General features: G+C 41.4%; 1 protein-coding gene across 4 annotated transcripts in view; it reads right to left on the bottom strand.

Annotated features, from left to right (window-relative positions):
* ERC1 (ELKS/RAB6-interacting/CAST family member 1) overlaps positions 1 to 12,947 on the bottom strand; it is a 545,652-nt gene that overhangs the window by 93,570 nt on the left and 439,135 nt on the right. For all 4 annotated transcript variants that reach the window (XM_023182988.1, XM_023182991.1, XM_023182990.1 and 1 more), the window contains one exon: positions 9,400 to 9,498. In XM_023182988.1, coding sequence (XP_023038756.1) covers positions 9,400 to 9,498 — 99 coding nt within the window. The remainder of the gene's footprint in view (positions 1 to 9,399; positions 9,499 to 12,947) is intronic.

Raw genomic sequence — 12,947 nt, 5'->3', positions numbered from 1 at the left:
GCCATTCTCCTGCCTCAGCCTCCTGAGTAGCTGGGACTACAGGCGCCGGCCACCTCGCCCAGCTAGTTTTTTGTATTTTTTAGTAGAGACGGGGTTTCACCGGGTTAGCCAGAATGGTCTCGATCTGCTGACCTCGTGATCCGCCCGTCTCGGCCTCCCAAAGTGCTGGGATTACAGGCTTGAGCCACCGCGCCCGGCCTAGTTTTTTGTATTTTTAGTAGAGACGGGGTTTCACCATGTTAGCCAGGATGGTCTCGATCTCCTGACCTCGTGATCCGCCCGTCTCGGCCTCCCAAAGTGCTGGGATTACAGGTTTGAGCCACCGCGCCCGGCCAAGGAACTCTTATTCAATCCTCCCATTAAGTGAAGCTGAGAGGAAGACCTAGAAAGTGAGGAAGGGAGGGGAAAGAGAAAAGCGGGAAGGGTATTAATGCTGTAAGTGGTCAGCTTGTGCCTTCAGGTTAAAGCCAGTTAATAGCTAACATTAACTGACCAACTACTGATATGTAAAAGCATTGTTCTGTTTTAAGGGATTTATATTACTTCATTTCATCATCAAATAGCCCTCCGGGGCAGGTATATTATTATCCTGACTTTACAAATGAAGAAAGTGAGGTACACAGAAATTTGAAACCAAGTAATCTGGTTCCAAAGCCCACCTTCTGACCAGGACCTGAAAGCAACAGAACTAGATAAAGGGACAATCAACTTAGAAGACAGTGATTCAGACAATGTCCAAAGAAAGCTGATTACTACTTTAATCCTCTGTAAAGCTCAATACGTAACTGTTCTTGTGAACGCCTCACATTTGTAGTTCGTCTCTTTGAATTACGGTGCCCAATATTAAAACAGAAGTGTGGGTGGGGGGTAACCAAGGAACGAGTGAAAGGACAGACACCCTCTGTTTCAGTTGGGCTGGTTTCCTCACCAGCCCCTAAACATCATATTCTCGTTCTTAGGTTGAAACTCCTGGAAGTTAGTTCCTATCTGAAATACTTTTCTTTTCCTGTTTCATCTTCCCAAACTTTATTCAACCTCCAAGACCCACTTTTTCTCCCTTCTATAGTTCCAAATTCCTCACTAGATTCCTGGTTAGTCACATGTCTCAGTGAAGTCAGAAACCCTTTAGCTTCCTTTCAGTGAGGGGCTGTCTTGGGTAACCTACAGATATTTCTTACCAGCAAAGACCATTTTGTTATTTCCCCAGTTAGGAATGCAATTCAATTCAACACGCTTCTACGGAGTGTCTATTATGTCCAAGGCACTAGACTGGAAAATGGAAGACTCCTCTTTTGGTACGGTGTAATGGAAAGAGCAGGGGGTCTGGAGTCTGTCCTGGGTTTAAATACCTGCCATTTGTTAGCTGTGTAATCTTGGAAAATTATTTAGCGTCTATGAGCTCTGTATGCGATAAGATATATGAAAGTGCTGGGCCCGTAGTAAATGCTTAATAAATATTCCTTTTCTCCCTCCTATTTCTCTGCAGCTAGATCCTTGTGCTTCTTGAATTTCACTGGCTTTGTGCTAAGCTTTCCAGGAGAGAAGTTTCTTGCTAAAATCTCTGATCCACTTCTGAAAATAGATCAAAATCTTCCTTGTCTGTGATATCAAAAGTCAGTCTTGATATTGGCCCAAACTGGTTTTTGGACCATTTTCTCTACACCAGGACAATAGTGCAATTCACTGCACCATCTAATTCTGCAAGATAATTTCACACCTCCCTTCTACGGATGTATTCTCAAGAGATTTAAAGCTTCCATTGTTGCACTATTGCAGTGAGAATAATTTTAGGATGTTTCAAACTGGTAAAGACATTGACAACTCTGCTAAGATGGACAAAAAGGAAATGCCAAAAGAGAAGGAGACACTTGCTCTACAACACTTGTCTTATAAATTTGTGTTAATATTTACATCATCTCTAACGAAAAATGAAAAGTCTAGCATACTGGTCCAAATCCTGTTCTGAGATGCTACAGGGCTGATCCAACAGTCAGGCCATCTCCAGATTTTAGTAAGTGGCAGGTTCTTAGACCAAGACCAACTTCTAAGGCCCTTGGTAGGTGCATCCTTTACTGGAGGGACCAGTTCACACAAACTGCTCCACAGGATGAAGTCCAGAAAGAGCACAGGCTGCTCTTCTTGATGGCTAAGAACCACAGGTTACCGGAAGGAATGAAAAATATTTCAGAGTTACATTCAACTCCATTATATTCAGTGCCAAATTTTAGGAGGCAGACTCTAGGCCTTCAGTATGATTTTCCTTTAAATTCTCAACATTTCTCTAAAATTGTTTTGTTTCTATTCGTCTTTCTTATCTTCCCTTTCTAGTAATAGCAGTGTTGATAATAAAGCTGACAGCCAATTTCTATGCTCCTGGTTTCAATGTAAACTTTACTTCTACTTTTCTGGATTTTTGTGAATTCAGTAGTTAATGAAATAAATACACACACACACACACACACACACAGACACACACATGCATATATTTACTGAGAACCTACTATATCCTAGGCATTTATTTAGATGATGGGAATACATAAATAAGTATATTAAAGTCCCTGTCCTCATGGGACCTACATTCTACTCTAAGGAGGGAGGAGGAGGAGGGAGGGTAAAGGGAGGTGGGGAGGAGGAGAAGAAAGGATAAAGAAAAAAGAAGAAAACTTCCAGGAAATGGATAGAGAGTGGCACGGATAAACTAACTTACATAGGAAAGCTTTGCTCTGGAACTCCCTATTGGGCTGAGACTAAGATTTGCACCACTGAGTTCTATGAGTCAGCAACGTTATTGCTATGAACTGAATGCTTGTGTCCCCTCAAAATTCGTATGTCGAAACCCTAATCTCCAATATGATGGTGCCTGGATGGCTTCGGGGAGGTCATCAGGTCATGAGGGTGGAGTCCTCGTGATACAATAGGTGCCTTTATAAAAAGCACCAGGAGACAGCTGGCTTCCTGCCTCCCTTAGCCCTGCGAAGACACAGTGAGAAGCCAGCTATCTGCAAAGTAGGAAGAGGGCCCTCAGCAAACACCTGACCGTGCTGGGGGATCCTGACCTCAGACTTTCAGCCTCTAGAACTGTAAAAAATAAATGTTTGTTGGGGCCATGACCCAGTACCTGTCGGCGGCCTGTTTGAACTGTGCTGCGCAGTAGGAGAGGAGAGGCAGGCAAGTGGGCGTCACAGCCTGAGCTCCGCCTCCTGTCACATCAGCGGCGGCATGGAATTCTCATAGGAGCACGAACCCTGTTGTGAACTGCGCATGGGAGGGATCCAGGTTGCACACTCCTGAGGAGAATCTGATGCCTGATGACGTCAGGTAGAACAGTTTCACAAAGCCATCTCCCCCAACTCCCCGCTGTGGAAAAATTGTCTTCTATGAAACCTGTTCCTGGTGCCAAAAAGGTTGGGGACCGCGGGTTTAAGCCATTCAGTCTACGATATTTTCAATAGCAGCCTGAGCTGACTGAGACAGTCATACAAGACTTCATGGCTATTGCACCCAATGCAATTTAAACACATTACAATAGACATTGATTCAAGTGATTTACTGAATAGTTATATAACTATTATCAAATCATGCTCAAATTCTACTTAGTTATTGAACTTAAAACACCTAACATGAACGTCTGAGCAGAAGGACATGTGAGAGAGAGAACCAGTTTCTTTTTTTTCTTTTTTTGAGACAGTCTTGCTCTTTCACTCAGGCTGGAGTGCAGTGGCACGATCTCGGCTCATCGCAACCTCTGCCCCCAAGGTTCAAGTGATTCTTGTGCCTCAGTCTCCTGAGTAGCTGGGACTACAGGTGCGCGCCACCACACCCAGCTAGTTTTTGTATTTTCAGTAGAGATGGGGTTTTGTCATGCTGGCCAGGCTGGTCTCAAACTCCTGGCTTCAACTGATCCGCCTGCCTTGGCCTCCCAAAGTGCTGGGATTACAGGCGTGAGCCACTGAGTCTGGCCCTCACTCGGATTTTCTACAGGCCAAGAGGAGAGTGAAGGAACTGTTATTTTTTCTGAGTGGAGGCAGTCCTGGCTTCAGTCTGTGTGTCTTAGGAGGGCTGCTTGAGAGCTAATGCTTTCCAAGATTTCACTGACTAAATGTCATCTCATAGGGAATTTCTTTATAAAATTCAAGGTGTTTTCCCAAAGGAAAAAATTCCTCAACATATAGGAGATAAAACTTGTGGCGATGAAAGAGAGCTATCACCATCAATATGTCTTTACTATCTCTTCTACTGTCAGATACTAGTTCTTCCTTCCAGACCACAGAAAAGCCTGGGGACCTTAAGTCACAACTTTGAAATCTTTGTTTTGCATCCTGACCTATAAAATGAGGGCACGGGATTAGATGATGATGTTAATAACAACAGTAACTAACACTTCTTGGAAGCTTACTATTTCCTGGAGATGGATCTAAGTTAATGATGACAACAGCAACAATCGAAATAATAATAGCATGGAATAAGAGCATGTACAGTACTGTTCAAAGCATTCTACAGATATCCACCTATTTATCCATTAATCCTATAAAGTAGGCATTATTAATAAATCCATTTTTTAGATAAAGGAATTGGGGTTCAGGGAGTTTAAGTTACTTTTCCAAGGTTACAGGGCAGGTGGAGAGGTCTAGATTCAAAGCTCTGCAGTCTGGCTCCGGAGTCCATGTGCCTCACAACTTATCTACTTCCCACAACAACCTCCATCCTAAAGATGAAGAAACTGAAGTGCAGCGCGATTACATACCTCATCCAAATCAGAAGCTGGAACATGGTGGTGTTACAATCTGAACATAGGCATCCTGCTCCAAACCCTACACTCTCAAGCATTACGCTTTACCACCTCTCCTGAAATGGCCTAACTCCAGAATCCTTTTCAGTTCAGTACATCTATGGTTCTCTTCCCATCTATGGATTATATCAAGGAAGGCTCATACTTGATCAGTATATATTGGTATCCTAGAAAATGTTTTAGATGCAAAGTATATGTTCTTAAGTTTGATAAGGTAGATCATCAATTTCAAAAGTTTGAATTTTTAAAGAAAATCTATTTTCTGTAAAATTAGTAAGTAAACAGGAGAAGGAAAGTGGATAGCCAGTCAAAACTTCTGCAGTGTTTTAAGGGTCACTCATGCACTTCTTCAGGTAAAATCCTTATCATATAATGAGGTTTACAGCACATTTTATAAAATGGGAAACTCCATATCATAGAAACTCCAGTTATGGCTGGCTAATTGCAATTGCATGGTGTTAAACCAGTGAAAATTAATATATTAGTGCAATATGCTCAACAGTGTGATAATTAGAAAAAGCTAAGAGTTATTCCATTTTGGTAGAGAAAGGAATATGAAGATTTCAGGAACAAGTTTATGTGCTGGTTTGTTGACTTTTTAGTCTCCTGGTGAAGTTACCTATGGGCCTGTTGCCTAGAATACCAACAGGGTTCCTCTGATTGGCCAGAAAAAGGATTTGCAACAAAAATGTAATCATGTCCACGTGTGTGGTGCTTCCAGCTCAGGGAAGCTAAGAAGCTCCTGCGTTCTGCCAAAACAGACAAGGTAGAGGCATGCTCATTTCTAAGAGACCAGTAAACTACATCCAGCTACTGCATGGCCTCACATGCTTGATGATGACAAATACCTACCCTTGTAGAGTGCAGATAAATCAGCACACTGATTGCTCTCAGCGTTAACTTTCTCTGACATGCAGCATTCTAACCGGAAGAGCTTTCTGGTTGATCCAGTGCATTTCTTTTTTTTTTTTTTTTTTTTGAGACGGAGTCTTGCTCTGTTGCTCGGGCTGGGGTGTAGTGGCATGATCTCGGCTCACTGCAAGCTCCGCCTCCCGGGTTCACGCCATTCTCCTGCCTCAGCCTCCCGAGTAGCTGGGACTACAGGCGCCCGCCACCACGCCCGGCTAATTTTTTTGTATTTTTAGTGGAGACGGGGTTTCACTGTGTTAGCCAGGATGGCCTCGATCTCCTGACCTCGTGATCCACCCACCTCGGCCTCCCAAAGTGCTGGGATTACAGGTGTGAGCCACCACACCCGGCCGATCCAGTGCATTTCAACCTCATTCATGCCCTCAGGATAAAGCCATCTGGACAGCTTCCCACCTCACAGTGCATTGCCCCTTTCCACAACTTACCTCTCCATCCTTCTTGGTTGTGTTCAACAGTTAAGAGGTCTACACATGTCCTCATCATTTTAAGCAGTTTAACACCAAGACAAAGACATTTCAGGGAGAACTGACTCCAAGGGAGTGAGATCACTGATAAGCATGGGCAGTGAATCCAGGGTGCAAGGCCACCAATATGTGTGAACGTATTAATCATAATTGTTACTTTTTCTAAGAAAAGGATTTCCTTAGTCAAACCTCAAGGGCATCAGATCAAAGGGAGACACTGCCACAGCTGGACTATACTTTCCAGCCAATTGGCCTGAAAAGGAGAATCTAGACAGTGTCCTGGCAACTGCTGAACGCAGCAGCAATCCATGAAAACGGAGGGAAAAGAATTTTTAGAATGACTTCTAAAAAAAGTCTTCCTTTACTTTGCTCCTCCCTATTTTTAGGGATAGTTTGAGGGTAACGTCAAAGCCCCAGGGGCGGCATCCTAGGTGCTGACTGCGAGAGTTCATTCTTCTAGAGATAGAAACAAAACGAGGTTTTAGTTCACAGTGCAGTTTTTTTTTTTTTAAACACCATGTATTTACAATTAATCATCATAAAAAGTGTATGTCAAACTTAGGCCAATGGGCAAAGTACTTGTTCAATTTTCTATTGCCAGTTTCGTATAAAGTTACTACAGACCTTGCCAGGACACTGTAAAATCACCCTAGAAAGGGTAATTAATAAAATCACAACTGCAGAAATTTAGTTACATGTCCTAGAAGTTCTCCCAAAAATGTATGAAAAGAAATTATAGAAGTGACTATTAACACACGAGGAAAAAACAAAAAAAAAGCCACAAAATCCAAACCCCACTATGTCAGAAGCACAGCAATACACACAAAAATCACGTGAAAATGAAAAAACAGAAAGCACACCAGGATTTCATGAATTACAGAGAAATGAGATGTGAAAGTTACTGTGTAAAAAGAAAAATGAAAACAAACAAAAACCATTTCTATAGTCAAGGAAAGCTGTTTCTCACCGTTCTGAACAAAATGGCTGAACTAAGAGCCTCTGATTGGCTATGCCCATATACCCTCCTCCTCATCCTATAGGGAGGGAGATGACAAGGGGGCAATGCCCCAGAGCAGCATGGAATGAAAAAGAGGTGGTTAGTATTTAAAACAAAGACGTAAGCATAATGTCGCAGAAGATAATTTCTTGACTCTCTTAAACATATTCTAATTCCCTAAACTATCAAAATTAGTAGCTACTGTCGGTCCTCTGTATCTGCGGGTTCCACATCTGTGGATTCAACCAACCGCGGATGAAATACATACATACACATACATGTATATAAAAATCAATAAAAATAACAATGCATTAATACATAAATTTTTAAAAATACAGTATAACAACTATTTACACAGTATTTACATTGCATTAGGTTATAAGTAATCTAGAGATGATTTAAAGTATATGGGAGGGTCTGGGTGCGGTGGCTCATACCTGTAATCCCAGCACTTTGGGAGGCCAAAGCGGGCAGATCACCTGAGGTCAGGAGTTCGAGACCAGCCTGGCCACATGGTGAAACCCTGTCTCTACTAAAATACAGAAATTAGCCAGGCGTGGTGGCAGGTGCCTGTAGTCCCAGCTACTCAGAAGGCTGAGGCAGGAGAATCACTTGAACCCAGGAGGCAGATGTTGCAGTGAGCTGAGATCATGCCACTGCACTCCAGCCTGGGCAACAGAGCAAGACTCCGTCTCAAAAACAAAACAAAACTAAACTAAACTAAACAAAACAAAAGTATACGGGAGGATGTGTATAGCTTATATGCAAATACCATGCCATTTTATATAAGGGACTTGAGCAACCATGGATTTTGGTATTTGCGAGTGGGTTTGTCCTGAAACCAACCCCCCGAAGATACAGAGGAACAACTGTAGTTTGTCATTATACTTCTATTCTTCCTACTTTCCAAGATGCCATCTCTATCTCAGGGCTGGATCTGGGCAAAATTATCAAGTTGGAGGTTTTTCCTTATGTTTTGCTTTTCCTTCAACCTTTCTCTGTTTCCCTCTTCCTACTCCAGACATCCGGTTCTCTATATTATCAAAAACCTGTTTTCATGAGGAATGAAACATGCATCGTATATCCCCTGGCACAGATTCAGTTCCAGGCATCAGGGAGCAGGCAGAAAAGGTAAAACGATCTCTTGGCAGGGAAAGACTGCTGACACCAGGCAGATAGCTCTCCATTTTGCCCACATTACATATTTATACTGTTTTCCTTCTAAAATACAAGGTTTGCCTCAACTGGCTTAGTAAATGTCATCAGAATAGGACGAACTACACCTTCTGAATCTTAGAAGCAACGGCAACTTGAATACCACTGCTGCTTTCATCTGCACTATCTCTGCTGCTTCTGCTAAGACAATATCATTGCTATTATTTAGTAGAGATGTTTAGCAGGAAAGTTTTCCTTGATGCTTTAGTCATATGGATGTAATTACTCGACTATTTTTTTTTCCCCCTTAGCTATATATTTTAAGGCTGGGTGTGATAGAGATGTTAAAATTTGATTTTTGGCAATGGGATATGAGGTAATCTGTTCACCACTCTCTCCCTTCCATCATTTTCAAGATTTGGGGAGAGTTCCCTTTTTCCAAGAAACTAGAATTGAATATGGTTCCCCTTAGCTTCATCAACGTCTCTTTTGTGTTGATGAGACGTTGAAGGCCACAGTTTCCTTAAGCATGACATGCTGGAGGGATCCACAAGGACAGGGAGTGAAGAACTAAGTTTCAATTTTCACTTTTAATAGGTAATGAGCAGAGAGTTCATAATTTGCAATTAATCAGAAATAACCTAAAAACTGTGCCTCACTAGGCTTGCAAGGAAAGAGTCTTGTTTTTCTAATAAGGCACTACTTCTTTAAAAGGAAAATCAAGACAGTTAAAAATTAGTAAAGACAGTTAAAAATTACATATTATTAGTACGTATCTCTGAGAAAGTTAATTTTTTTTTCTCAACCCAATTCAAGGATTCTTTGTTGTTCAAATCTTTCAAGTATCTGCTCTTAAAATATTTAGAATCACCAACTTTCTACAAAGAAACTGAATCTGTGATTTTTTTGAAAAGAATAGGTTTTCTTTTTATTTATTATTATTTATTATTCTATTTATTTTTCTTCTTCTAACTTGTATCTCAGAATTTGCAACATGCTAGTACAAAACATTTCAAAATTTAAGTGTGTGGATTTTTTAATAAAACATTGCAGAGCCATCTTACCTGGTCTGGGGAGGGCTTGTGATTTGTCTGATTGGAATGGGAGGATTTGAAGTGGTCATCCTCGTAGTTGTCAGCCATTAGCTTCATTCGATTTTGCGTCTAGGAAGAAATTATTCATAAGATTAAATTTAAGTAAAGTTTCTACGACACACTGTAAAGTAATGAGTATTTTTAAGAGTTTCACAAGAAAGGATAAAACTAATCCTGTCTGCAATAAAATAAACTAAATATAGGATTTCTGAGGATATTGGAAAGAGTTTAGGCACTACTATGGGCTGAATTGTGCCCCTGCAAAATTCCTAGGTACAACTCCTAAACCCCAATGTTACCATACCCAGCGACAGAGTCTTCAGGAAGTAATTCAGGTTAAATGCGGTCATAAGGGTGGGGCCTTAATCTGATAGGCTGGGCTTTGTAAGAAGAGGAAGAGAAAAAGAGAGGGATTTCTCTATGTCTCTGCCATATGAGGATCCAGTAACTAGGCAGCCTCTGCGAGCCAGGAGGAGCCTTCACTAGGAACTGCACCAAACACTACCTTGATTTCGGACTTCCCAGTCACCAAACTGTGAGAAAATAAATTTCTGTTTGATTAAGCTACCCAGTTCATGGCATTTTATTACAGCAGCTTGAACTAAGACTGACAGTTACATTGATACAGAAATTTTGGGGGAAGAGGAGGCAATATCCCCAAAACAAGCATTTCATGAATTCTCTCTTTTTTTTTTTTTTTTTTTTTTAAAAAAGGGTTTCAATATATTGCCCAGGCTTGTCTCAAGCTCCTGGCCTCAAGCTGGCCTCAGCTTGCCGAGCAGCTGGGACTACAGGTATATGCCACCATACTCGACTAATTTTAAAATTTTCTTTTGTAGAGACACGGTCTCACTAAAAAAATCAATTGAACAACTATTACAATTTACTCCAGAGTTCAGCGAGGTATTCAGACAGAAGCGCGCTCTCTCTCATACACACACACACACACACACACACACACACACATAAATAGCTTTTCTTTATACCATCAATAAACAATTCAGGTCTTAAAAATAGGTAAAAAGTTCTGAAATCCTTCTCCCCTAAGCCAGAAGACGACTATAATCCTATTGTCTTTTCTCCGTCTTTATCAAAAAGGAAGACTGGATGAGTGATTCCGTGTGGGTGGCTAATTTAGGCCTTGAATAAATGAATAATATATTGAACATTTTAGAAAATTAACTCTGCAGACTAAGCAGCTTAGAAAATGAGGGTACATCATGCATAAAATCAAACAGCAATACGTTACACTAGTAACGTACAGTAAAATATTGTTAAAACCTGAAGTTTTAAAGCATTAAAAATAAACTTGCTAATATTGTATGATTTAAAAATGCTCACTATAGATAATTTGGGTTTTCTTTGTTATATTTTAGAAAGAGTCTCGTTCTGTCACCCAGGTACAGTGGCATAGTCACTGCTCACTACAGCCTCAGACTCCTGGGCTCAAGTGATCCTCCCAACTCAGCTTCCCGAGTAGCTGGGACTACAGATATGCACCACCACACCCAGCTAAGTAGAGACAGGGTCTCACTGTGTTGTCTAGGCTGGTCTTGAACTCCTGACATTATATAAAATTAAAAAAATAAAGTACAAACAAAAAAGAGAAATGAAAGAAAAATCATCTATAATTCCTCTATCAGTGATTATCACTCTTAATATTTAAGTGTTTCCATTTAGTCTCCTCCCTGTGAACATAAAAAGTGGCATGCTCTTCTGATTTATTCTATTTTTTCTCTCTCTTTTTTTTTTTGAGATGGAATCTCTCTCTGTTGTCCAGTGGCACTATCTCAGCTCACTGCAAGCTCCGCCTCCTGGGTTCACCCCATTCTCCTGCCTCAGCCTCCCCAGTAGCTGGGACTACAGGCACCCGCCAGCACGCCCAGCTAATTTTTTCATATTTTTAGTAGAGACGGGGTTTCACCGTGTTAGCCAGGATGGTCTCGATCTCCTGACCTCGTGATCCGCCTGCCTCGGCCTCCCGAAGTGCTGGGATTACAGGCATGAGCCACCGTGCCTGGCCTTTCTTCTCTATTTCAGCTACACTGTGATATTTTAAAAATTACTATATCTTATAACATATTTTCCTACCTGGTAGAATATGTTCACCAATTCTACTGTGTCAAAATTTGATTGGTTATTTTTAACACATTTTCTTTTCTAGATGAATTAAAAATAGTTTGTCTAGTTTCATAAAAAAATTTACAGAGATATGTAATGATGTTTAAGTGAGGGCTTTAAAAGAGCCAAATTGCCTCAGTTTAAATTCTAGTTTTGTCTCTCACCAGTTGACTGTAGGCAAACTATGTAAATGCTGTGAGCCTCAGTTTCCTCACCTTTAAAATGGGGATAACAATAGTTTCTCCTACATAAGACTGCTGCGAGTATTAACCTGTTGAATTAACACAAGGAAAGCACTTAAAAAGGTGCCTGGCATAAAACTGACACCCAGTACATTTTAGCTATCATCATTGTCAAGACCATTTTTTCATGTCATTAAATAGTATTTTAAAATACTGCTTTAAAAAATTACATATATATGTATATGTGTATATGTATGTGTGTGTGTATATATATGTATATATATTTATTTTTTGGTTTTAGAAAGTTTATGTATTTTTTTAGAAACTGTACAAATGGGGTCTCACTATGTTGCCCGGGCTGGTCTTAAACTCCTGGCCTTAAGTGATCCTCCTGTCTTGGCCTCTCCAAGAGTTGGGATTACAGGCATGAGCCACTGTGACCAGCCTAAAATCTACTTTTAACTGGCTGCACAGCATTCAGCTGAATGGATATCCATTGATTTATATATATTTTTTAGACGGAGTCTTGCTCTGTCACCTGGACTGGAGTGCAATGGCGCGATCTCAGCTCATTGTAACCTTCGCCTCCTGGGTTCAAGTGATTCTCCCGCCTCAGCCTCCCGAGTATAGCTGGGATTACAGGCAGCCGCCACCACGCCTGGCTAATTTTTGTATTTTTAATAGAGATGGGTTTCACCATGTTGGCCTGGCTGGTCTCGAGCTCCTGACCTCATATAATCTGCCTGCCTCTGCCTCCCAAAGTGCTGGGAATACAGGCGTGAGCAACTGCGCCCAGTCCCCTGAATGGATTTTTAGTGAGTCCCATATTGTTGAAGATTTAGGTTCTTCACATTTTCACCTAATAATGTAAGCATATTTTAAAGTCAGTTCCTCCCTCTAGTATATAATGACAGAAAAAAAAAAAACCGGCCAGGCGCGGTGGCTCAAGCCTGTAATCCCAGCACTTTGGGAGGCCGAGAAGGGCGGATCACAAGGTCAGGAGATCGAGACCATCCTGGCTAACACTGTGAAACCCCGTCTCTACTAAAAAATACAAAAAAACTAGCCGGGCGACGTGGCGGGCGCCTGTAGTCCCAGCTACTCGGGAGGCTGAGGCAGGAGAATGGCGTAAACCCGGGAGGCGGAGCTTGCAGTGAGCTGAGATCCGGCCACTGCACTCCAGCCTGGGCGACAGAGCGAGACTCCATCTCAAAA

This window comes from Piliocolobus tephrosceles, chromosome 10 (assembly GCF_002776525.5).
Source record: "Piliocolobus tephrosceles isolate RC106 chromosome 10, ASM277652v3, whole genome shotgun sequence".
NCBI lineage: Eukaryota > Metazoa > Chordata > Mammalia > Primates > Cercopithecidae > Piliocolobus > Piliocolobus tephrosceles.
Note: the sequence above shows the minus strand (reverse complement) of the source record. Positions and strands in the feature narration are given on the sequence as shown.